Here is a 23900-nt window from a genome sequence, read left to right on the forward strand (position 1 = left end):
GTTGAGAAGGTGTAGGAGGTGGTGGAGGTTGAGGAGGTTGAGGAGGTTGAGGAGGAGGTTGAGAAGGTGGAGGAGGTTGAGGAGGTTGAGGAGGAGGTTGAGAAGGTGGAGGAGGTTGAGGAGGTGGCGGAGGAGGTTGAGGAGGAGGAGGAGGTTGAGAAGGTGGAGGAGGTTGAGAAGGTGTAGGAGGTTGAGAAGGTTGAGGAGGCTGAGGAGGTTGAGGAGGAGGTTGAGAAGGTGGAGGAGGTTGAGGAGGTTGAGGAGGAGGTTGAGAAGGTGGAGGAGGTTGAGAAGGTGGAGGAGGTTGAGAAGGTGTAGGAGGTGGTGGAGGTTGAGGAGGTTGAGGAGGTTGAGGAGGAGGTTGAGAAGGTGGAGGAGGTTGAGGAGGTTGAGGAGGTTGAGGAGGAGGTTGAGAAGGTGGAGGAGGTTGAGGAGGTTGAGGAGGTGGCGGAGGAGGTTGAGGAGGAGGAGGAGGTTGAGAAGGTGGAGGAGGTTGAGAAGGTGTAGGAGGTTGAGAAGGTTGAGGAGGCTGAGGAGGTTGAGGAGGAGGTTGAGAAGGTGGAGGAGGTTGAGGAGGTTGAGGAGGTTGAGGAGGAGGTTGAGAAGGTGGAGGAGGTTGAGGAGGTTGAGGAGGTTGAGGAGGAGGTTGAGAAGGTGGAGGAGGTTGAGGAGGAGGAGGAGGAGGTTGAGAAGGTGGAGGAGGTTGAGAAGGTGTAGGAGATGGTGGAGGTTGAGGAGGTTGAGGAGGAGGTTGAGAAGGTGGAGGAGGTTGAGGAGGTTGAGAAGGTGGAGGAGGTTGAGGAGGTTGAGGAGGAGGTTGAGAAGGTGGAGGAGGTTGAGGAGGAGGTTGAGAAGGTGGAGGAGGTTGAGGAGGTTGAGGAGGTGGGGGAGGTTGAGGAGGTTGAGGAGGTGGAGGAGGTTGAGGAGGTTGAGGAGGTGGAGGAGGTTGAGGAGGTTGAGGAGGTGGGGGAGGTTGAGGAGGTTGAGGAGGTGGAGGAGGTTGATGAGGTGAGCTCACCAGGTAGGGCTTGGGGTTGGATGATGTTTGGTTGACCTGCCACAGACTGAGGAAGCCCTCGCCGTCGGCAACGCCGCACTGTGGAAGTGGCACACGGCCGTCAGCACAATCACAGCAAACAGACAAAACAGGTACAGTCTGTGTGTGTGTGTGTGTGTGTGTGTGTGTGTGTGTGTGTGTGTGCACCTTATTGCCCTGGGAGTTGAAATAGAGACGCGTGACTCGAGCGTTGCCTGCCTGTCTGAAGCAGATGAGCTGCTGAGGTCTGTTCCACTCAAACATTCTCACACTGCCGTCCTGCGCCCCCGTCATATCTGCCGCACGTGAGCAAACACACACGCACACCACGGGGACAAGAAACAGACAGACAGACAGACAGATGGAGAGAGAGGAACAAAATAGAGCCAGAGCCTTCAAAAAGCAAACACGGGCCATGCTGTTCCAATTTGAAATGCATGGAGGGGATGACCTTCCAAAATAAAGCTCACAGAAGACACTCACAGTACTGATAGATGGGGTGAGACGTCATCCTCTTCACGTTATTGAGGTTCCTCTTCATGATCTGGGAAGAGGAAAAGAAAAAGTTCACTTATAAAGAAAAGGTGTGCAGAAAATAACTGCCAGATTGATGACATAATCAACCAGCTTTTAATATATATATTTTTTTTATTTATTTTAAATTCATCTCGATTAAAATGATATACTACTTGTGTTCTCTTTTACACAAACTAATTGGCTCAAATATAAGCCCCTATCTTGTGACATGCTGAACTACAGCACAGAACCACTACGATGAGAAAAGAATGCCTCCTGATTTTTAAAATGCAGTTAATTTTAAAAAGAAAAAGCGAATTAAATTGCCAGTTTGTAGTCATGAATTCTTGAATGTGGAATATTCTCAAAGAGAACAGAAACGCAAGTTTGCTCTGCATGTTGAAAACTTTATAATACCCGAGTGACTGCGAGTCCATCCTGTCTCGCTTTGTGTATCACACACACATTTATCAACATGGCTGGAACATGGAGAACCCTGGCTGCATGTAATTTGACGCACATCTGCACCTTGGGCTGTCTGCGTGTGTGTGCGCGCGCTCTGCTGCTATCCGTGTGTGTATGAATTTATCTTTGCCCTGCAAACACAGTTTGTATCAGCCTACATAGACTCAGCAGGGCGGCTGTTTAGTCGGCAGCGCTCGGTTTGGCCTGACATTGATAAGAGTTAAAATAAAGCAGTGATATTGTGCAGAGGCCGCAGACAGACTTCAGACTCAGCTTCCTCTGCCAATGCTCATGAAACCTTGTGTGGGGAGCGCACAATGTTGTGGCAGAAAACTTCAAAGTCAAAGCTTGTGTTGTGAGCAAGCTCTAAAACAAAGGAGCCAAACTCTGGCCCGAGGGCCAAATCTGGCCCGCAGTGTAATTATCTTTGGCCCGCAATTCAATACAAATACTAAAAATCCCAGAATGCTCTACTTGTATTTTGCCGCGTCAAACAGGATGTTCATTCAAGGATATTATTATGACTTAATTGGTTTATTGTTGTCACTTTATTTTTTTTTCATCTATTGTTAGCCTGCGAAAAAATATTAATATTGAAATTTAAATCAGAAGGCTGCAACTAAGAAAATCTTTATTTACATTTTATTTATTTTGATGGGTTTTTGTAATTTGAGATCAGATTTTGCATGTGTGCAATATGAAGTTATTTATTGTATAGTATTAAGCTTTGCTTGTTCCATATGCAGGTTGAAGCACAACTTGTTTGGGTCCATATGAAAGGTTCACTGTCATATCCGCAGGAAGACTTTTTCAATAAATAAAGTTTTACAATTTGACCCACTGTGTATCTGAGTTGGACACCCTGCTCTAAAAGCCGTGCTGTTTCCCCCTACTGGCTATGACTGGGAACTACAACTCTGCCAATTCCCGGTGGGCGAATGCGGTTTGGTGTGGTTTGGTGAGTGTGGCGCCAGGTCTCCTACCACGCTGGCTCCCATGCTGGTCTGCCCGCTGCCGAGCCACGGCATGGAGGCGGAGACTGGCATCTGAGGTGGCGCGAAGGGAACGGAGCTCGCCTGGGCGATGTTGGTGTGAGAGGAACGGTAGTCGACGTCATCGGAGCTGCCAAGCAGAACAAGAACACAAGCCGTTACAAGAAAGGTGTGGAGCTCGCATACAGCTATTCACACAGAAAAATATCTTCCAAATTGTTGGATTAAGGAAAAAAAAAAAAAACATGCAACACTAAACCAAAGCTGTTTTTTGATTTCACTGCCGTGGCTCACAACTTGTGAATGTCAAAACTCAAAGTATTTTATAAGACCAATCAAAAGTGGTTTATAATGCAGAGAAGTTGACAATCACAAAAGCAGAGCAAATGTTCAGTTTGTAAGTTAAAAATTTAGAAAATATGAAAATTCCACTGAATTTCATTCTAAGTGAAATTCCGGAAAACATATACCTATTGTGTAAATAATAATGTAAACAATGTAAACATTGATATTAGGGAGGGAGTGAATGCTACCTGCGGGACTCCTTGTCAAAGTCGTCCCCAATCCAAGTGAAGGGCTGGACAGCCACCAGACTGGACACGTCCACCTCCTGCACGTCGTGCGTGGAGGCCAGCACGATCTCGTTGGAGTTCGCCTGGACGGGAGGAAGGAAGCAGAGCGGACGAGACGCAAATAAACACAAGAGGGATAAACTCTTGTGTCACCAAGGAGACGGTTCTGATTGTGTGCTATTAGATGAAAGGTCGTGCGAATCTGACCTTGTTGATGGCAAACGCCATAATGATGTCGGACTCCTTGTGAATGATTTTTGCTTTGCCTCCTGGGTAACCCAGGTCCGCCTCCACCTGGAAATAAGCAAACATGAGCCAATACAATGGAAGTTACAACAGGCCAGGTTCCTAATTTTCACTTATCTTGGCAATAAGAATTACTTGTTCATCATCAGAGCAGATACAGAATTACATGAAGCAGTTTGATCCCACAGAGAAAGAATAACAATTGTTTTTGGTTTTAGGTTCCTTTTAAACGAAATAAAATCATCTTGCATAGCTGGCAAGCTCAGTGGTGCCCTGACAGTGAGCATGCAGGTTAGTACATTCAGAGTCTGGGCCAATGTTTTTTTTTTTTTTTTCTTATCTTTGAATCCAGCAGGATTAGTCCAGCTGAAGTGGAAAAGGAGTGAGAGACAGAGGGAGTCGTGGTTGTTGTTGGGAGCAGATGTGAGGTGAAGTGAGTGAATGTCATAAGTGCCAAACTGAGAGGAAGAGATTAGAGCAAAGCCTCAGAGCCTCCTGTTTAATTAAAGCCAGAGAAAGTGCAGGACCAGTCACTGTCGGGCCGGGCCTACGTGGAGAGCTGGAGTAAAAACACCAGTGTGTCACTAGCTGCGTTTCCATGAACCCTAGAATTGCACAAAACATAAATATGGCAATAAAAGAGTGGTCATGGAAACACATAAACTTCCAAAAACCTCTCAAACATGGCTAAAAGGTTTTGACGCTGTGTCATGGAAACACTTTTTTCACAATTGCACGTCAGCGGAAGTGGTGTTCGGGGTCATGTGACCAGTTCACTTCAAGTTAAAATGGCGCGTTGTGTTTGGATGGAGGAGGAGACGGAATGTTTTTGTATGCTAATGATAACAGTGGCAGCGGCAGTAGTGACGACTGAAATAGCGGCCCCAAAACGAAACATGTTTTGCACCTCCATCCTCCTCAAAGTGGGATTTCACCACAATTATGGTTTCACAACTTTCAATGGAAACGCCTGCAAATTGCAATTGTACTTTGTGGAAATTTTAGAAATATCACTGTGATGGAAACGCAGCTGGTGACACACAAGAACCATGTTAAAATCTCAGTGTATCTGCTCCTTGAAGCCGGACCTTCCAGTGACTGCTCCGTGCAGACGGACGGACGGACGGACGGACGGGCCGACAGAGCAGCAGCCTGGGCTGGGACTGGAAATGATACTACCTTAGATGGACTGCGAGCTCCTGCTACGCAGTTTGGGTTTATATGGTCCGTATGGTTCTCTACAGACTACACACCACACACAGAGGCAATACAGACACCAAACAACACACAAACACAAACACATGCACAAACACAGAAAAATAAAACATGGGATGAAACGTAAAGTAAAAGGCTGACAAGGGTTCTGATGATTACTCCCTGATCAACGGTGGAGGAGCCCGACTGTACTGCTTGCTTATTTAACACGGGCTTCTATCTTATGATAGAACTATGGAAATTGGATCATTTTTTTCCAGTAGTACCTGAAATATATATATCACTGTAAGTTTTGTCTAGCGGCAGGTGGTAGCTACAGTAGCTTCATTAGAAAATGGTTACGTAATAGCAGTTCCAGACAGTAGAAAAGGCCCTGAACTGTACTTTACAGAGCCAAAACAATGATAATGACAAAAACAAAAATATCTGGGACAGAGAGGTCTGCTGTGTTAAGCACGTCTTTGTGTGGTACAGCAAACACAGGCCAGTCATGCCCAGCTGGTCTTTACAGTCACTCAATCAGTGTTTGATGGGCATCCAGATGTTTAAATATCTTGAAATCCAAAGTGAGATTTTTTATAATTGTTACCATTATCACTATTATTGTCGTTCTGGTTGCTAAATTATTACCAGTGCAAATGCCGTGCACAAACTGCAGGGTTTTAACAAAGGTGCTAAATGGCTCAAATAGAAGGTTCCTTCTACTGACACCGTTGACATATAAATTCAACTGATTGACATGTCAGTTACTCAAAATGTATTTCAGTATTCAGGGATCAATGATCCTTGAATGCAGGAAAATTGTTTTGTTGTTTGATAATATTCAACATTGCAAGATTTCATGACGACAAACTGGTAAAACAATTTCATTTTCTTTTCAAAATTCACAGAATTTAAAAGAATCAGGCAGCCTACGTTTATCATCTTAGTGGTTATGTGCTGTAGTTCAGTATGTCACAAGATAGGGACTTATATTTGAGCCAATCAGTGTGTGTGTGTGTGTGTGAAAGAAGCGGGTGAAACTCACAAAAAAATAAAACGGCACATTGTGGATGAAACGTGAAACTTTCATTCACAGGGATTCAAGAACTATACCTACCTACCTAAACCTAAGAACCACAAAACGGGAAAGCATATACATGCACTGGTGATGCTGACCTCACTCTGCTTCCTCTTCTTGGTGAAGATGTAACGAATCAAAGTCTCCTGGAGAATGTCCTGCTTGACCAGGAAATGCCACAGACGTCGAGCGGGGAAGGAGAGGTGGTTCTTTGTCCTGCAATGGAAGGTGAGTCAATCAGGTACAGTGCAACGTCAGTGCAATCACATTGAACCGAGGAGCGCGGTTGAAATGTTCAGTCACTGTTAGTCCTCAATAAATACATAGTAAGTTAGCAGTTTACTGGTCAGTTAAGACTCACTTGCTCTCAAAATGTACAAAGTGAACAAACAAAATAGAGGATACTCCTCCTGTATAACCCCCCCCCCCAGCCCCAGCTGAGAGGATTCCTGCACCTGCATGTTGGAAGGAGCAGGTGACCTACTTGAAGGGTGTGTTGTCTGGCTCCAGCATGGCCTTGTGTCGCAGTATAGCCGGGCCGCCTCCTGCGCTCAGGTCGGTGGGGAAAGTGTTGATGTAGTTGGGAGGCGGGCCGTCAAATTTGTTCATCCGCTCGAGCAGGAGCTGCTCCCAGCTCTCCAGGGTCTTCAGCACGGCGTTGCCCAGGGGGGAGGTGACGGGCAGGTCTGGGACACAACGGACACGCAAGCGGTGGAGCGTAAAACGGAGAAGCGGTGGAAGTGAAACCTTAAAGGTGAAGCTTGTTGCTGTGTCATGACACAGTGAAAACATGAGCGATGTTTCACTGCTGTCACTAAGGAGGTGAGGCTGTACCTGTGAAGTCCAGGCCGGTCAGAGGGAGGAAGTTCTTCACGTTGTGATGAGCCAGTTTCACCATGACCAGGCGGATCAAGGCCCAGCTGATAAAAGAGAAAAACACAGATGCCCTCTCATTATCCAATCAAACATATAAACAATTTTAAAGGTCCAGTGTGTAACACACTCTTCCAACTCGGGCCAAAAAACAGCAACAGCAACTAAAGGGGGTAAACAGAGACGGTCCTACCTGTAGGAGTTGGGGTCCAGGTGCTCTGTCATCTGCGTGTCAGAGAGGAAGGCGTCGTCGTCGTCGTCGTCGTCCTCGGCGCCGCTCTCGTCCGAGTCGCACAGAGCGTTGCTGTCCGACAGGGGCAGGAAGGGCTGAGGGAGGAAACAACGACCAAAGCAAAGCAAAAGAGGCCCCACAGTGCCGAGCGTTAGTCATGGCTCCACGACCACTTGAGGCTGCTGACGCTGCCGACTTGCTCACCTTGGCCACAAAGTAGTCCCACATGCTGAGCTCCGGGGGGATGAACTTCTCCCTGTAGGTGGGTCTCTCCATGGGGACGGGAGGCGGGGTGGCCGGCGTCTCCTTCACAGGGCGTCCGGGAACCAGCATCCTCATGTTGAACCTACGCCTGTAGCGGTCCACGTCCTCGGCCGGGGCCTGCGGAGGAGCCGCTGGGGAACAGAGGAGACGGTATCTTAGAAAAACAAGTCCGGTGAGATCGTTGAGAGGAGAGCGAGCGCCGGGGACGCCGCCGCCGCCGTCGCTCCAGTCGATCGGGGAGAAGTGAAGTGCATCCACACACCCAGAGCAACAACACACAACAACGGCGGTGAGCCAAACTCCAAACCTGGATGAATCTCCTCACACAGGTTTCTGCGTCAAGTCTAAGTTTTCCATTTCCAGATGCTGTTGAGAGCGCACACACACACACACACACACACACACACACACACACACACACACACACACACACACACACACACACACACAGAGGCAGGGAAAGACAAACACAAATGCACAAACACAGAGTGTAGACAGCGGGCACCACACACACACACACACACACACACACCATTGTCCATCCTGCGTAACTAACAGTGATATTGCAACCAAACAGCACGGGACAGGACACACACCAGAGTGATGACTGCGCTCAGACACACAAATCATCACACAACTGGATTTGTGACAGTGTGTCGGTGGAAACTCGTCACATGTACACAAACCATGTGCAACAACTGCGGTGAACAAGTGGCCAAGTGCGACTCTGTGATTCAAAACAATGAATGTGACGCGTTTGCATGTGGCCGCGTGCTTGCGACATGCAGTGCTGCTGGAGAGGCCAGTTTCTATGTTTCCCTCAATATTTTCAACATTTGCCCGACGGGTTCCTCTCAACATCTCTTCCAGAGGCCGCAGGCTTTGCTGAGAGCTGCAGTGTCTCAGGAGTGAAGTGGATGCGGAGGTCAGACGACTTGAGCCAAAGCGTATGACTGGCAAGTTCAAAGACACACTCAGACGTGTGCAGCGTACTTTTCGAAACATGGATTATCAGACAAGATTTGGAAATTAAAGCTTGAACAACGCTGGCATTTTAGTGTCTACTAATAATTATCAACACTATGACAGAACTAAGATGAATCAGCTCACATCTCCCATCACAGCCATGTTGATGTATGATTCCTTTGACGTCTAAGATCGTCACTAATCTTCCTTTAACAGCTTTGCTATTCATTCTTGCATGGTTCATGCAGGCTGTTGATATACTTTGTGCTATCTTAAAATGATAAAACCACGAACGCTGGAGGGATGTGTTGCGTGTCTGGACTTCTGCTCTGGCGCTACATGCGTGGACGTACTGCACACTCACACAGCGCAGTAGATTTCAAACAATCTTCCTCGTCTATGATGCAAACATTCCCAGCGCTACATCTACTCACACAGAGATTCACCACCACTCTACAAGACTGACCAAACAGAGCTATTGTGTCGTCTGGCAGCTAACGCTAACATCCTCTGGTGGTTGGTGGTGGTGGTGGTGGTGGGGTACCTGGTTTGGTCTCAGACGGCTGTTGGCTGGTGGCCTCTGCACTCTCCATGCTAGGCCTTGCAGGTGCTTTATTGGCACGACAGGAATGACACGACAGGATGAACACGCAGGACTTGACAACATAAACATGCAGTATAATGTGCACACGCACACGCAAACAGACAAGTGTTGATTGGTCAAGACACTAAAGGCACATGTCTACATCTTCATAGCAGTGGTGAGCCTTAGCGGGGTTGTTTTTTTCCCCCCCACTTTTTCTTTGTTACGTGCACTCTTGCTGTAGCTGCCCGAGGAAGTGAGGTGGGGGAGGCGGGGTCAGAGAATGCAAACCCGTAACACTTTCCATGCACTGCAATCCTGCAAAACCAGCACTGCAATCCAGCAGCCCAGTTACTCACAGCTGGTCTTAGTTGCTGGTGCCAAAGTGCTGAGCCCCTCTCCCCTTGAAAAGAGAGGAGGGGGTGGTTTGGGGCGCTGGGTTTCAGTGGGTATGGGACAGGGTTTGGGGGTTTGGCTGCTCTGCTCAGGTCTTCCTGTCTCCTGAGCCTCCTCTGGCCTGGCTGCCTCAAAATCAGCTGGTGCTGGGACACAGGGCAGAGGGCAGACTCACACACACTGAACAGCAGCAGCAGCGGCGGCAGCGGTGGCAGCAGCAGCAGCAGCAGCAGCAGCAGCAGCATTATAGGAGCAGACACACTGGTACATCAGGGACACGGCCGGATGAACCGATACTGAACCAAATGTCAGTGGTCCATGTTGTGTTTCGAGACGTGGGTGCTGAAAAACCCTCGCTGATTGGATGGATGTACATCAAGCTGAAAGGACTTTTGAAGAGGTTGTCTTGAAACAAACCCATAATATGAAACGAGGCCGTATTTACAGAAGCGAATTCAAGTTATACTGTGAGACTGAGCCCCATTTTTTTTCTAGCGTGGCAGCAATGCGCTTCCGTACATATTAAAGGTTGTTTTACATTTTTTACCCATCTGAAATGAGTTCTCATTCACATACACTTTAATAAATAGCTTTCTGGTAAATTGTGGAGAAATAACCATAAAAACAAAGACATAAGCAAATACATTTTTTTTTTTTTTTTTTTTTTTTACTAATGGGTGAAATAGTTCCTCACTACACGAAATATTAAGCTCTGAACCCAGTCAGCAAGCCTGAGGGGAGGAATCACTTGTCGTCTAGGTTAAAAGATAAGTTGATGGAACAGAGGAGGACAACGGCAACGAGAGAATATGTGAAAAAGAGTCAAACAATGCAGGGTCACAGAGAAAAGGCAGACACAAATAGAGACACAACAAAAAGAAAGGCACCATGGACATAAGCACTCAGTCATCGTCTACCTGGAGGGGCCTCTGGCCTCTTTGGCTTGATCACCACTTTAGCCCCTCCTCCAAAGACGGCGGCCCACATGCGGTTGTTGAGGGGATGTGCTGCCAGGCGGAAGAGCTCGTTGCTGCTGTGAGTGCCCAGGCCGTGGATGAGCAGCGCCAGGTACACAGCCACCACTCCCTCACACAGCAGCACGTTGAGCCGAGGTTGGTCCTCCTCCCGCGCAGACACCAGGAGGGAAATCAGCGACGACACACCTGCAGACACACGACGTGACGTCTGACCTCAAGGTTGAACTATATATTGTTGAAGACGCTGCCTTTTAAAGGCAACATTGCTGAAACGGTGTCATGATGGCGTGATCTGTCTGTCTTTCTCCTTCCTTCCCAGAGGCCATGAGGAGCCTATTTTAGAACACCATCTGGCCCTCTGTACAAACACAGACTGGCTGCTTTGGTCAGCCTCTGCCTTTACATCCCCATTCAGTCACGCCACTGATGCTCATTCACTGTAAATTTGCTGTTTGATGCTGCTCCAATTAAAAAAAGAATAAAGAAAAAAGTCCCAAATTATCTTTTCTTATGTCATTTCCAGGAGAGCAAATTTAAAGCCTGCAGCTAAAGTGGTTGGTTTCTTCCTTCCAAGTGGAAGAGGACATGGCAGCCTCAAAGAACAGCGCCAACATCTGGTTGGGTTTCTGCCACTGTCCTTTACTTCACGTTGCATGCGATCAAGATCCAACAGATTTAAAAACAGTTTCTTCCTGGATGCTGTTTGACTGCTGACTGAAAAATGAGTCTGAGTCTGATCTAACCTTACATATGACATACGTTCATAAACGCAGTATTATTGTTACCTGGCCACTGCGCAGGAGCAGAGTTGGGAGTGATGTGTTCTTCAATGCTTTCTGTGCGAAGTCGTTTCCTCTCACTAAGCAACAGGCCCTGGTAAACCATCCCTGTAAACTGGTTAGCCTCCGTCTGGCTGCTGCAAAAGCAAAACACAGATGGAACATAAACCTTTCTGCGGAGCAAAATGAAAGTCGGGATATTTTACTGGGTTGATTATGAGTAAAGCCCAGGAGCGCGAGGCAGATTTCTGAAAACCTGACACCAATGTGAAAAACTTTGCAGACGGTGTGAAGCTCTTGTCAAAACCAACTAGTGCATTTCCCCACAACCAGCAGTGAGTCAACGTTAATATCGCAGAGCTGCCCCGGAAAAGGTTACCTGTAGCTATGGCTGTCACATAGTGCTTGATAGATGCATGCAGACAAAGACGCTGCAAGTGTGTGTAGAGCGTTCACCTAAGGAGGGGGGTAAAGAAATACTTCAGTCAACTTGTTAACTACAGGTGGCTGCAGGCTTTCTTATCTGGTCTACTTGAATTCCAGTTCTGACCCGATCATCCATGAAGTCAGGATGCGGCGGGGCCTCCATGAGGGTGATAGTGTGGAGGATGTCGTGAATGTGGTTGCTGAGGTGAAGGACGGGGTTGGCTATGACCGTCTTGGTAGGAGCAATGCAAGCAGACAGAAGAGGCAGCGTGGTGGGCAGAGGGAGCGGAGACTGCAGCTGCTTCACCGTAAGCTCCTGCACAGTAAACACAAGGCGGGTGAAGCACACTGAGGACGGACTCTTGGAATATCTCTCGGTACAGTTGCAGTGCAGGTGTGAGCTGCATGCATGCGTACCTGTTGGCTCTCCTGCAGAAGGAAGAGCAGCTCCATGCGAACAGAGGTGACTCCTCCTCCCTTGGCTCCGTGGAGGCTGCAGTAGGACAGGAAGACCCTCAGCAGGGCCTGGTTCTTCCTCAGCCAGGCCTTGCGACGCTCCGAGTGCTGCTGCTTGGCCTGAAGGCGGCGTCGCTCCATCTGGTGTCGCTCCAAGGCGCCCACGTCTAAATGCTCCAGTGCGTCATCTGATATGTCCACTGATGTCATACGCTCGTCCCAACGATCCACCTCTGAATCCTCCTCCTTTCCCTCCACCTGTTTGTAAAATAAACAGTTAAGTTGAAAAAACTGGGAGCAATGTCAATTACAGTCATGCAATAAAATATCTGTGAGCTGAAAATACATTTGAGGTTGAATAGAGACAAAAGCCGACCTTGTAGTTGCAGATCTTGTGCATGGCTGCAATCTCTTTTTCCAGCCAACTGTACAGTTGAAAGCGAAGCTTCCCTCCATCCACCTCAAAGCCTGTGGCCAGTGTGCGCAGCTCTGTCATCAGGATCTTCAGGCAAGCACGGAACTTCAGCTGCTCTGCAATCACGTCAACCTCTGACTCACCCTGAGATACATGAGAAAAGGAAACTCCAATTTAGCACATTACCATTAGATTAACATATATAGCATAATTTGAAAAAATAATGCATTTAACAGATTCTCCATATTATATCTCCAACCTGTGAGTTCTCTCTCTGAAGTTTGCCACCGCTCTTTCCGGCGCCTCCGTCGGCCGTCGTTTCAGCCTCTGGTTTTTTCATGGTCAGACCGTCGTCGTCATCTTCGTCGTCACCCTTGTCATCCTCCCAGTCTAGCTTTAGCTCATCTTCCTCAACCTTGACCATGGGCTGGCTCCAATCCAAGCCGCCTCCGCTGTCACTCCCTCCCCAGGCAGGGGCAGGAGGTGCTGGGGAGCCCCAGTCCAAACCTTCCTGGGTGCCATTTTCCATGGGTTGGCTCGAGTTCAGGTTGGCCTTGGATGATGCTTTGCTGAGAGGGGAGGAGCCAGATTTTTTGGTAATCTTTGGAATCTTTGAGAGCACTTCCAGGGCCAAAACCGGGCAACCCACCTATAAATGACAGAATGAATACAAGATTATCACCCAATTTGTAATAACTTGTAGCAGAAAGCTGGGAATTTATTTTTTTTTTGCATGTAACATGAAGTATTCATTGAATCTTTAAAGAACCCAGGAGATCAATCTGGAAGATGACAGGGTGCACTTTCTGTCTACCGCACTGAAGCAGGTCACATGTATATTTTGTCACTGGGAAATGCTGCAGGGAAAAACCAGTAGAATCCACACTACTCCCTGCAGGATCAGCAAGGTTCTCACTCGCTTCCTGCATGTCCTCTAGTTCCTTGTAGGCAACTTGCTTTAGCCACTTCATAGTTTTGTCACAACTAAAACAAATTGTCACTAAACCCAAAAGGGAACTTGCTTTCTACTTGAGATTGGTAAAACGCATGAGCAAAATCTAACATTGAAAATGGAGCAATCTGACTGCCATTCAGATTAAAGTCCTGATGCTTCGGGAGAAACTAAATGAAATAAATGGCCAGCTTACTTTGAAATGCGCGTTGGCTGTAGTGAAGAATAACTTGCGCTCTATGAGGTTGATCTCGTCTGCGCTGCTCTTCTCAACAGTGAGACCCACAGTGGTGGCCGTCCCCTCGGGGTTTGCAAAGTGACGGCGGATGATAAGAGGGTGAGTCCTCAGGTAGTTGTAGAAACTGAACACCACCGGGTTGCATGATTTCACCATCACATCTAGCCGAGACGAACAGAAAAGGGAACAAAAACGTTAAGAGTTTCTTGGAACAGAACACTGGAAGTGTGGAGCAGTGGGAGCAGTTTCCCTTTGTTCTGTTTGTTTGGTACCTTTGACAGAAATGTACTTGAGAAAAAAAATAAATAAACACTTACCAGGATTTTCATCATCCTCTTTGGGGATTCGCTCCAGCAGTGTGTCCAAAGCGAGGGTGTAATCCTTCATGATCCAGTAGGCGATGCTGCGGAGGAAAGGGTCAGGGTGCAGCCTGGAACAGTGGTAACCACTTCCGTCCCTGTTACAGCCCAGCACTTTCTCATAAAGGAGGCCTTGACATGTGGACGAATTCTCAAAGTCGGCCTCGTAAAGTCTCGCTACGATCATGGCCAGCTGGAGATCCTCCATCTTCTCCAATAGTACCTACACAGTAAACACCAAAGGTAAATTCTCAGGTAAATAATACTTTTGTATACTTTAATACTAACAGACACTGAACACCCATGCAGAGGTTGTGTCCACAACAAAGATGCTATCAGTATTTCTTGCAGGAAATAAATAGGCCTAACCAGAAAAAAAAACTATGTCTATGCATATTTTCTGCTGTCGAGTTTTAAAAAAAGTGTCATTCAAACCTCGATGGCATCTTTGAGTGATCCAGCCAATAGGAAGAAAGCTGCGGATTGTTCAAAGCGTTGCTTTCCCAGAAGGGAGAAAGCATTTTTCAAAGCAGCCTTTCGCCAGCGGTCTTCACTAAAATTGTTCTTGAAGAACTGAGTCATCTTCTCATCATGCTGAGACCTGATGAGGAAAATTCACACTTTCAGATTGATCCAAAATTAGACTATTTAATGTTACAATAGAGGAGCTCACTTCAACGTAGTGGTGTCGCAACAAAAAACAACAGTGTACCTGAAAAGTCCCCACAGGACGGCTTTCTTCTTCATAGCCAAGTAGAACAGAGCAGCATCTAAGGGGTCGTTGTGTCTCTGGAAAGCAGCTTTACCCAACTGATGACACACAAGCATTGCAATTGTCAAGACAAGCAATTCGGTCTGCAAACTTCTGACATATAATCCAAACTGCCAAGCAATTCTAACCACTACTTTAACTGACTCCCTGTATCAGTTCTGAAAGAGATCTTATAGCATTTGCTAAGTAAAAGGATCAATAAACTATTTGAGCTTTATTAATTACTGGTCACTGTTAATATCAGTTGATTTTTGAGTGGCAAATCCAACAACAAAAAAATGGAACAAGTAAAGCTATCTTTTGTAATGCATATCTGGAATGCGCCTGTACCTTCTCCACCATCTTCCGCAGAGTGTTGATGTTACGTATCCACCAACCAACACCAACTGCTCTGAGCTCAGACCACTGAGGGTCTCCTCTTTGCATGGCCGGGATCATGTTGAGCAGCTCCTCCTCGGCCTCAGAGTGGAAGGCCCACGCAAAGTGGCATGTGGAGAGGCCTGCCATAGAAAAGACAAGAGGGACAGACAAAGGACAAATGACAACAGTCCTCCACAAACAAACATGAGAAATGCAAAATAGCAGCAAAAAAAAACAAAGAAAAAACACCGGTTCCATTAACTGATATTTGCCGAATCAGAAACTGATATCAAGCCAACAGTTGTACAGGGCTGATAGTCACTCAAACTGAAACGCCTATTACAATTTTCCATCCTGCGATAGAAAAAAAACAAATATACTTTTGACACTCAAAGACACATAGTGTATTTTCAAGTTTATATGAAACTAATGTTCTATGAAAAAGAATTTCTCAAAAAAAAAATTAGGTCATTTAAAAACGCTTCACGCTTAATTAGAATGAACACAACAATGACTCATCAATAAAACATTTATTAATATAATAATTACCAACTACACCGGCATCAACCCAAAAATAAGAATTATAAAAAAAAATTCCAATAAGGTTTTGCATTTACATTGAGATAATGAAAGCAAGCAGAGTATTTTACCCTGGTGGAGGAGCTGCATGCGGTACAGCGGGGGCAGAGAGGTGAGCAGGCAGGTGTGAAGGCGCATCGCCAGGAGATACCTCAGTCCACACTCATCAAGAGCCTCGGCACCTGCACGCACACACACACACACACACAACATGGAGAGTCTGGGGTGTCAACGCCAGTCCACAGAACCGTGGGCAGAAATGGCAGCCAGAGTCACACAAGAGTGTCACTTGAGTTCATGATGCGCTCAAACGCTCTTGTCGCCATCCTTGAAACCTCTTGGTGCTTACTTAATGCTGGAACAACCTGTTAACGTCTTCTCCTCAAAAAGACTAAATAAACAGGATGGAAATTAGAGGAAAAAAGACAAGGATGATGACAGATGGCCATTATCTGTTCACATACACTTAAGAGTGGAGCTGTATAAGCCGTGTTTGTGTTGATAATAATTCATGGCTGGAGATTACCTACACCCATGACCACACAATCAAGACTTTCTCTCATAATCCTTGTGTCAACAATAATGAAATCTCATCTCTGACGGACGATAACAGCACACAGACCGGTAGATGAGGAGGAAGGTTGTATCTTTGCATCATGTATTTTCATAATACAGGTTTATTAGAGGTAGAATCAGGTCAGGTTAAGGCATTTTGACATTACTGTTATTGGCCAATTCTTGAAAGATAATAATAAACAAGCAGACTAACTTCCACAGGTGCAAGTTTGTATTAAGGACATCATTTTTCATTCTTTATGTCCAGTTTCAATTATCTTTAGGTATTTTGATTGAAAATAACCACGAGTTAAGAGTGCATTTACTGAACAGATGATGTGATATTCACAATATACTAGCCTTCAGCATCAACCAATGAAAACACATTGTACCTGCAAAGGAATGCTTATTTCACTGACGGGAAAAACAATGTACAGCATGAACATTCTTCCTTGGTTACTAACCTGAGTACTTCTGATCAGTGGAGCTGGAAACCTCAGCATTGGTGGTTGCAACAGTATCTGCTAAGGCCACCAGGAACATCTGCTCCAGTCTGGTCAGGCCCGGTAGGCTCGAGTGCATGAGGTGACTGGACAACACCTACACAAAGAAACACAGAGGAGTAATGAACAGAAGACACCGCCATGCCGCATCACAGCAAAAACATAGGAAGTGAGGGATTTACAAAGAGTTTGTGTTATCGTATACATTTAACAATGAAGTTAACAGCAGTCATTTGACACCGTTTCCTCACTTTTGATAATTTTTCAGATACTAAATGGTGCTCAGTCAAGCAATAATTTTTAAAGGTAATATATGGATGGTATTAATACCTGGGCATGCTCTGGTCCAAAATAAGTAGGTCCATATTGAGAGAGATTAATAACTCTTGACTTCTTCTCTGGTTTGTCAGCAGCAAAGTTAACAAAGTCATCAGTGGTAACAGTCGGTACCTGTTGAGGCAGGGGCAGAGGTTTTAGAACTTGATAAGACCCGAAAGAACAACACCCACCGCCTCAGTACCAACCTGGAAGAGATCAGAATACTGATCCTCTGTGGACTTCTGGGCTCCCTCACCATCAGCCACCTTCGTTCCCTTAGTGGCCTCCTCAGCTCCCTTGTATGAGGTGTCAAGGTCAGCCAACATGAGAGAGTACAGTGGCAGCGGGGGGATGGAGTTGATCTCTGTGTAGTCTCTGCCGCCGTCGCGGCCCGCCACAATTGTGTCTTTGGCTGTGCTTCCGGTCACGCTGATGGTTCTGGATAAATGTCTCCTGGCTCCGCCTTCACCTGCTTCCACATCACGGACCACAGCAACTTCCCCAGCAATACACTTGACCAGGTGGGCGAGGATGGCCTGGTGAATAGAGGGCACATGGAGGATCAGATCAACTGTTTCCCTGTATATTTGTTAATATCTGTGGTTGGAAAAAAACTCACCTTTGCCCTACGAACTTTGCCCAGGTCCATGAGTTCCAGAAGCTGGGTGGGATGGTACTGGGGCAGAGTGGGTGACAGCGAGTGAGCCGCCTCAAACAGCCCTCCTTCCTGAAGTCCTGAGGGGGCACGAAGGGCCTCGTCCACGGCTGTGCTTCCCTCGAACACGCTCTTTGACCTCGCCCGGCCCTCGAACACAGAGGAGGAGCCTGCATTCTGAGCGGCGGAGATGTCCGCAGCCGGCGCGTTGCCTTCTTCGCCCTCCCCCGGCTTCTTGTCCTGATGCCACTGGGCATACACGTGCATCTCGCAGTCCATGCCCACCACCAAGATGCCATCCCTCACCCAGGACAGGGAGACGGGCAGAGACGGCGTGCCGTCCACAGAAGACAAGAGGTCGATGGACCGCAGCAGGATCCAACGTGAGCGGATGCCCTGTTTAATGCTGCCCCCTAGGGGAAGGGTGATGACGGCCACCCCTTCCTTGCTGCTCGTCTGCTCATTGACCATTCCGGAGATTCGTCCGTACATGAGGATGTTGGAGCCGACTCCCACAGTGAGGATGTGGGAGCCGTCCTCCTTCGACAGCCAGTCCAAGTGGACGTAGTGCTTAATATTGGGGGAGCTGTGGTCTCTGCTCATGTACAGGTCAGACCTGTCAGAGAGAAAACGACTGAGTTGAGATACACTCCAACACAGAGTAAAGCAATGAGTGGAAAAAAAACACGGAACATCATTCCGACCTGCTGTAAACAAAAAGGTTGGAGTCCACGCTGACTCTTGGGTCCAGGGTTGACGAGGGTCTTGTGAAGTCATCCAGGTGGACGGTTTGCTCCAGGACCCACTCTGAGCCACCGGTGGACTCGCACTCGTAGATGGACACATGCATGGAAAAGTCCTCTGAAGAACCGTGAAGCTGGTGGACGAACACACATTGAAACTCTTTACATTTGTCCGATGCGCCACGTCTATTCATACGTAGTTTTGATGCCTCCAGTGAGAAACTGCAACGTCGACAGTCATGAGAATGAAAGAAAAGACATTAAATTCATAGGGTGAGTCCAAACTTTTGACTGGTAGCGTATATATAACCCCACTGCAGTTAAATAAAACCCTACACTGCTCTACTGTTTGAATACTCTCAAGACACCATCGCCACTCTTACCTGCACCTGTCTCGGTTTCTTAAAGGCCACGGCCAGCCGGCCGATGTAGGAGCAGGACACGGCCACAGGTCGCCCCGACATGCACACCGCACTGTTGTTGTCCTCCTCCTCGTTCATCAGAGCCCAGGGCTCCCAGCGGTACACGCGGTTGTCCTGATCTTCTTCAATGAACCCGTCATCGCACTCCACAGCACAGCGCCAGAAACGCACGCGGGTGTCAGAGCAGGTCGTCACAATCAGGTAAGGAGCCAGGCACACGGGGTAGATGGAGGAGGAACTCAGGTGGCCTAGCAGAGAGAAAAGGAACAATGATGGGAATTAAAATCTATATAAAATCCTCACATTACATGGAAACCAAATAAATTCACCTCTTTTTTCACCCCTCTTTGAAACAAAACCTGACATTCCTCTAAAGTTGAGACTGCATGGCCTATATTTCTTTGAAACATTTAGATTTTTCTGACTACAATAGCAAAGCAGGTCATACACAGTATGTAAAAGTGATTCCCACCTGCAGATGGCGTGGCCCTGGTCACCTCCACACCGTGGGGCAGGTCCAGTCGTTTGCTGTACACCAGTCTGGAGCTGAGGATGAGCTTACTGGCTGATTGCAGGTTGGCTGAGGAGGCTGAACGTGGGAGGGGCCTAACAGGGGAGGTCTCGGGGGACGAGTCAGGGTTCACTGCCTGATTGGGAACCAGTAGTTGGCTTTGGAAACTATAATCTGGGCTCGGTTCATCTGTGTAAAGAGACACAGGGAGATACAATGTGTAAGTTACATGACGGCTAATTGTTTTACTTACCGTCTACTATGTTTACTGTGAACCTACCAACACAGGCCTGCACAGACTTGAGATGTAGGTGCCACATTTGCAGCACAGAGTTCCTGTTCAGATCCTTTTCTATCACCACCAGGAAGAACTTTTCAGAGAATGGGGGAGGTTGGAAATCTGGACACAACAAAAAATGGATTATAGTCTTCTTTTCCACTTCAGGGTATAAAAAGACTTGGATAAACGCTGATATGGCAAGATGCTGCACCGTCACCAGATGTAAAGGCAGAGGCTTCCTCCTTCTGGGGTTTGTAACCCAGGATGAAGTCCTCTTGGAAGACGTGCAGAAGCTGGGTGTTGGTGCCACACTTTGGGACAAGTCATAGTGAAATAGAATCATACATTAAAAAACTAAACTAAACAACAACAACAACAACAACAACATGTTTTCAGTTGATCTTCAGGATTTCAGATGCTGGATATCTGTCTGACTGACCTGGTTTGTGATGGCGTCCAGCTCTATGATGCATCCTGGTCTGGCAGTGGACTGTTGGCTGACAATGTTGAACACTTCACCCACTAGTTTCTAAATAGAGACACAGAAAGAAGAACATTTGCATTGCATCGTTGCATTCAATCTTAAGGCTTATAGAATGGAAGGTTTGAGTGATACAGGTAGAAGTAATTGTGTAAAATCTGGCTCACAGTTATTGTTTATAATTATGTTTATAGAGAATATTTCATATTAAAATGAACTGGCTGAGGCATCCACAAGCCTGGTAAGGAGAGGCAGCCCCATTGTAAGACAAGAAGTGACTTCATGTAAACCACTACATTTAAGAATCTGACATTTGGCTGAATAATGTTTTGTTTGCTTTGCAGTGATGCGCGTGTTTCTACTCACAGATGTTTCTGGGTCTGACAGCTCGTCCAGTAATTTCCTGGCATCGACCACAGCTTGATAGAGACGCAGGTTCTTACCGTCAGATGCAACAAAGCATGCGCTGGCACTGTTACAATAAGTCCCTGGGAGAGTAAAATAGAAACAGGGTCAATCAGAAGTCCTGTGCGATCCCATACAATAATGAATAGCACAATTTTCATCACCAAAAACCATTTCCAGACCCATACAAGCGCGCTTCACTTACCAAGCACAGAACTGGGTATTAGTGTAGGTAACCACGCAACGTTGCTGAAGGCGGAGGTGTGCAGGGAGTTGATACGGGCCAGTTCAGACACCCCCCCAGTGCAGGACAGGGGTCCGATGTGGTCCACCCTCCACAAGATCAGCTCGCTGTATATGGCATTGGGGTCGTGGAATGTCCTTGTAGCCGCATTGCGAAGCTGCTTTCTACAAGAGGAAAAATCCGTTAGTTAGATGAGCTCCATCAGAATACTGCAATACCGTCAGTAACAATACATTTAGTTTAATTTTGCCATAATTCACACCATCTCTCACAGTACAGTTCCCACTATCTGCCCATTTTCAGTTCTTTATTTCTCATCTTAGACTTAAATGGAGCAGCCTAACATGATTAATTGTCAAATTAACTTTTACAGCATCCTGAAAAATACTGGGATTTAACTTTCAGGTCTTAACTTTCACATTTGAAGAGTTTATTGTAACAAAACTGGCAGAGCTACCAGGGCTTCCAATATTTCTGCATTTTCTCTTTTAATGAAAGTCTTTCTCCGTCATTCCTTTGTTCTTTACCTTGGAAGTCCCTTTGGTAGAGGGAAGGTAGGAGGCTGCTCTCCTTCCATACTGCCTGGAGCCGAGGGCGGCGTGAGCAGAGCGTTGTGGTGCGAGGAGGTCAGCAGCAGCGGCAGCACTGTGTGGCAGGCCTGGTCGTTCAAATGGAAGCGGTGGCCGCAGTAACGGAAGTTGTGAGACACCGTCAACACGTTGGAGAAGGCGGAGCGCTCGGCAAACGTCACCGCCCACTGGAAAATATAGAAGCGTCATGATGAGAAGGACGTGACGGATGAACAACGTAAACCCACAAGAAAACAGTTGATTATTCTACCTGGTTGAGAGACCCGTCAACATGCTTGGAGACCATCATCACAGCAGGACTTGTGCCCGGGTGAGAGTAAGAAGAGGGGTTCAGTGCTGAGCCCAGGTTGACTGAAGCCGATGCAGAGTGGGAGACGTGCTGGAGCAGCCGGGGCTCCTGCTCGCCCGCCCCGGAGCCTCTGCCCTCGCTCAGAGTGCAGGCGTACATCAGGATGTTTTTACTCAGCGAGTTGGCGTCGCCGGTGGGAAAAGCCACTGGGATGCGAGACGAGAAAGACACCTGGAAGAAAAGTTGGAGAGGCACATGAGGGTCAGTTTTTCAGTTTGAAAGAAAGAAGCTCCTTTGCCTTTTGACGTGAGATCAAGATCATCAGCGCCACAATTACCACCTTCTCACTGAAGCGTCACTTGTGTACTGCTAAACTGTTCCCAGACTGGGTAGTCTGTGAGGATTGTGTCCTTCCTCATATTTTTAATTAAAGTGAAAAACCTTCAGGTGCTGAGTACCTGCTCTGCACATGAAAACATGTATTTAGGGCTCCTGTGCAGACTGATGCTTTCAAATCCAAGCCTGGCTTCTCTCTAATGTGTTTCTTCTTCCTCAGCCTGATTGTGTTTTATCTTCACTCTCCTTTAGGAAAACTGGCACTGTGTTAATCACTGTTCGTCCTACCACGGATAAAACTGCAGCATTTGCAGCTGCAAATTAGAGGTGGGATGCAATAATCTCTGAAGCCGGCTAGCTGAGAGACCAATGGGAAAAATTCAGAAAAGTACAGGATTTAATTTGTTTTATGACATTATTCAAGGCTGACGAGGTGCCAAATGACATTTTGAACATATTTTAATTACAGTGACACAGAGTCACGGCTGAATTAAGATGCATTTTGAATTACTGCTCACCTGAACCTGTCTGAAGATGCCCTGGTTGAATTCATCCAAGTACTTCACGTGCCAAACCAGGAAGGATCCGTCAGTAGGGTGGATGGTGAACAGCATGTCAGGGCTCTTGTTCCACTCAGTGGTCAAGGTCTCCATCTTCCTCTCCAGCAGCATGGAGGGCAGGGGCAGGCTGGAGCTGGAGCCAGGGGAGGATGCCTTGGTGCTGCCCTGCTCCCCTGGCTCAACCTCTTCACCGTGCTCCGAGGAGGCTTTGTCAGACATCTCGTCCAGCTCTGTAAAGCCACAATGCACTGAACTTGAAGCAATGCCGCTTTATATTTAATAATTTTTATAACATTCCATCACTTTGGCACATACCGAAGTCAAACTTCAGAGGGGATCCTTCCATGTCCAAGGGGTCTTCAGAGGTTTGCTCCAGCTGCTGTTCGGAGAACTTGCGGAGCTGCAGCATGAAGAGGTCCATTGAAGATGTGAAGCTGAGGTCCTTGTTGTTGAGCCAGTGAACCACGAAGCCTCCACCGCCCGTGCCATCATCCGGGTTGAATATTGTAGAATCAGCCAACACCGATGGGATATCTAACGGAAGGGCACGGGAAGATACATCAGACGTGCGATCAGCAGACAGCAGGGTGATAAAGTGATAATAACAAAGAAACATCAAAGGAACCATGTTCTACAGAATCAATACTGCAAAGAACATGGACAGCAAAGCTCCACTAACGGTACCGGACCTGTGTTTGGGTTGATACTGGCCGAGATGTGGAAGTGGCACAGGGCGTTAGCGTGATGAACAATGTGGCGGTGAGTGTGCGTGTCCTGCGTGCTGAGCTGAGAGGGCAGCAGCTCACTGTGCGCCACCAGAGCGGAGGACCGTCGACGGCCGCGGCGCAGATGCTTCAGGTGATGGATTGACTGAGGAAGCGGAGGGAGAACAGGAAATCAGGACATGCACAAAAATGCTTCAAAATTGAGTTTAATATTTCCGTTTTTTGCGAAGCACATCCTTTAAATAGCCTTTTTGGCCGAGCCGTCTGTGTAATTGAATGTACCTCCAAAGCATGCTGGATCTTGTCCTTATTGCCTGCCAGGCCTGGCAGGCTGGAGCTGAAGGATTGAGTGTTCTCAGAGATCTGTCCTCCGAGCAGGCTGTCTTCAGGCAGCAGGGTCTCCGACCACAACCGACACACACCGTCCTCGCAGGAAGTCAGCAACACATTGCACACCGAACCCCTAGGAAAAAAAAAGAAGAAGAATGTAACTTGACTAAGGGTCTTTAAATTCAAATGTATTGTTTTAAAATGAAAACAAGATCTGGAATCAA

The 23900-nt window shown here is 47.1% G+C and overlaps 1 protein-coding gene across 6 annotated transcripts in view; it reads right to left on the reverse strand.

Moving 5' to 3' along the window:
- Positions 1-23900, reverse strand: part of dmxl2 (Dmx-like 2) — a 37168-nt gene that overhangs the window by 4190 nt on the left and 9078 nt on the right. Inside the window, exons 8-51 of one of the 6 annotated variants that reach the window (XM_076048611.1) lie at positions 23629-23809; positions 23311-23491; positions 22937-23155; positions 22580-22851; positions 21687-21956; positions 21374-21603; positions 20808-21010; positions 20564-20685; positions 20156-20245; positions 19934-20027; positions 19717-19836; positions 19398-19625; positions 18887-19173; positions 18465-18637; positions 17725-18376; positions 17312-17641; positions 17118-17237; positions 16749-16884; positions 15801-15911; positions 15121-15290; positions 14731-14828; positions 14454-14619; positions 13977-14241; positions 13618-13820; positions 12729-13118; positions 12431-12613; positions 12016-12312; positions 11723-11914; positions 11552-11628; positions 11179-11309; positions 10334-10579; positions 9380-9562; positions 7412-7602; positions 7169-7302; positions 6937-7022; positions 6587-6788; positions 6201-6318; positions 5007-5072; positions 3789-3875; positions 3543-3664; positions 3001-3139; positions 1520-1580; positions 1205-1332; positions 1019-1096 (exon numbers count right to left, since the gene is read on the reverse strand). In XM_076048611.1, coding sequence (XP_075904726.1) covers positions 1019-1096; positions 1205-1332; positions 1520-1580; positions 3001-3139; positions 3543-3664; positions 3789-3875; positions 5007-5072; positions 6201-6318; positions 6587-6788; positions 6937-7022; positions 7169-7302; positions 7412-7602; positions 9380-9562; positions 10334-10579; positions 11179-11309; positions 11552-11628; positions 11723-11914; positions 12016-12312; positions 12431-12613; positions 12729-13118; positions 13618-13820; positions 13977-14241; positions 14454-14619; positions 14731-14828; positions 15121-15290; positions 15801-15911; positions 16749-16884; positions 17118-17237; positions 17312-17641; positions 17725-18376; positions 18465-18637; positions 18887-19173; positions 19398-19625; positions 19717-19836; positions 19934-20027; positions 20156-20245; positions 20564-20685; positions 20808-21010; positions 21374-21603; positions 21687-21956; positions 22580-22851; positions 22937-23155; positions 23311-23491; positions 23629-23809 — 8032 coding nt within the window. Of the gene's footprint in view, positions 1-1018; positions 1097-1204; positions 1333-1519; positions 1581-3000; positions 3140-3542; positions 3665-3788; positions 3876-5006; positions 5073-6200; positions 6319-6586; positions 6789-6936; positions 7023-7168; positions 7303-7411; positions 7603-9379; positions 9563-10333; positions 10580-11178; positions 11310-11551; positions 11629-11722; positions 11915-12015; positions 12313-12430; positions 12614-12728; positions 13119-13617; positions 13821-13976; positions 14242-14453; positions 14620-14730; positions 14829-15120; positions 15291-15800; positions 15912-16748; positions 16885-17117; positions 17238-17311; positions 17642-17724; positions 18377-18464; positions 18638-18886; positions 19174-19397; positions 19626-19716; positions 19837-19927; positions 20028-20155; positions 20246-20563; positions 20686-20807; positions 21011-21373; positions 21604-21686; positions 21957-22579; positions 22852-22936; positions 23156-23310; positions 23492-23628; positions 23810-23900 lie in introns of all 6 variants that reach the window. The other 5 variants (XM_076048603.1, XM_076048629.1, XM_076048621.1 and 2 more) reach the window with 5 other exon arrangements.

This window comes from Nelusetta ayraudi, unplaced genomic scaffold (genome assembly GCF_046127955.1).
Source record: "Nelusetta ayraudi isolate G7.1 ecotype Tasmania unplaced genomic scaffold, CSIRO-AGI_Nayr_v1 ptg000005l, whole genome shotgun sequence".
Taxonomy (NCBI): domain Eukaryota; kingdom Metazoa; phylum Chordata; class Actinopteri; order Tetraodontiformes; family Monacanthidae; genus Nelusetta; species Nelusetta ayraudi.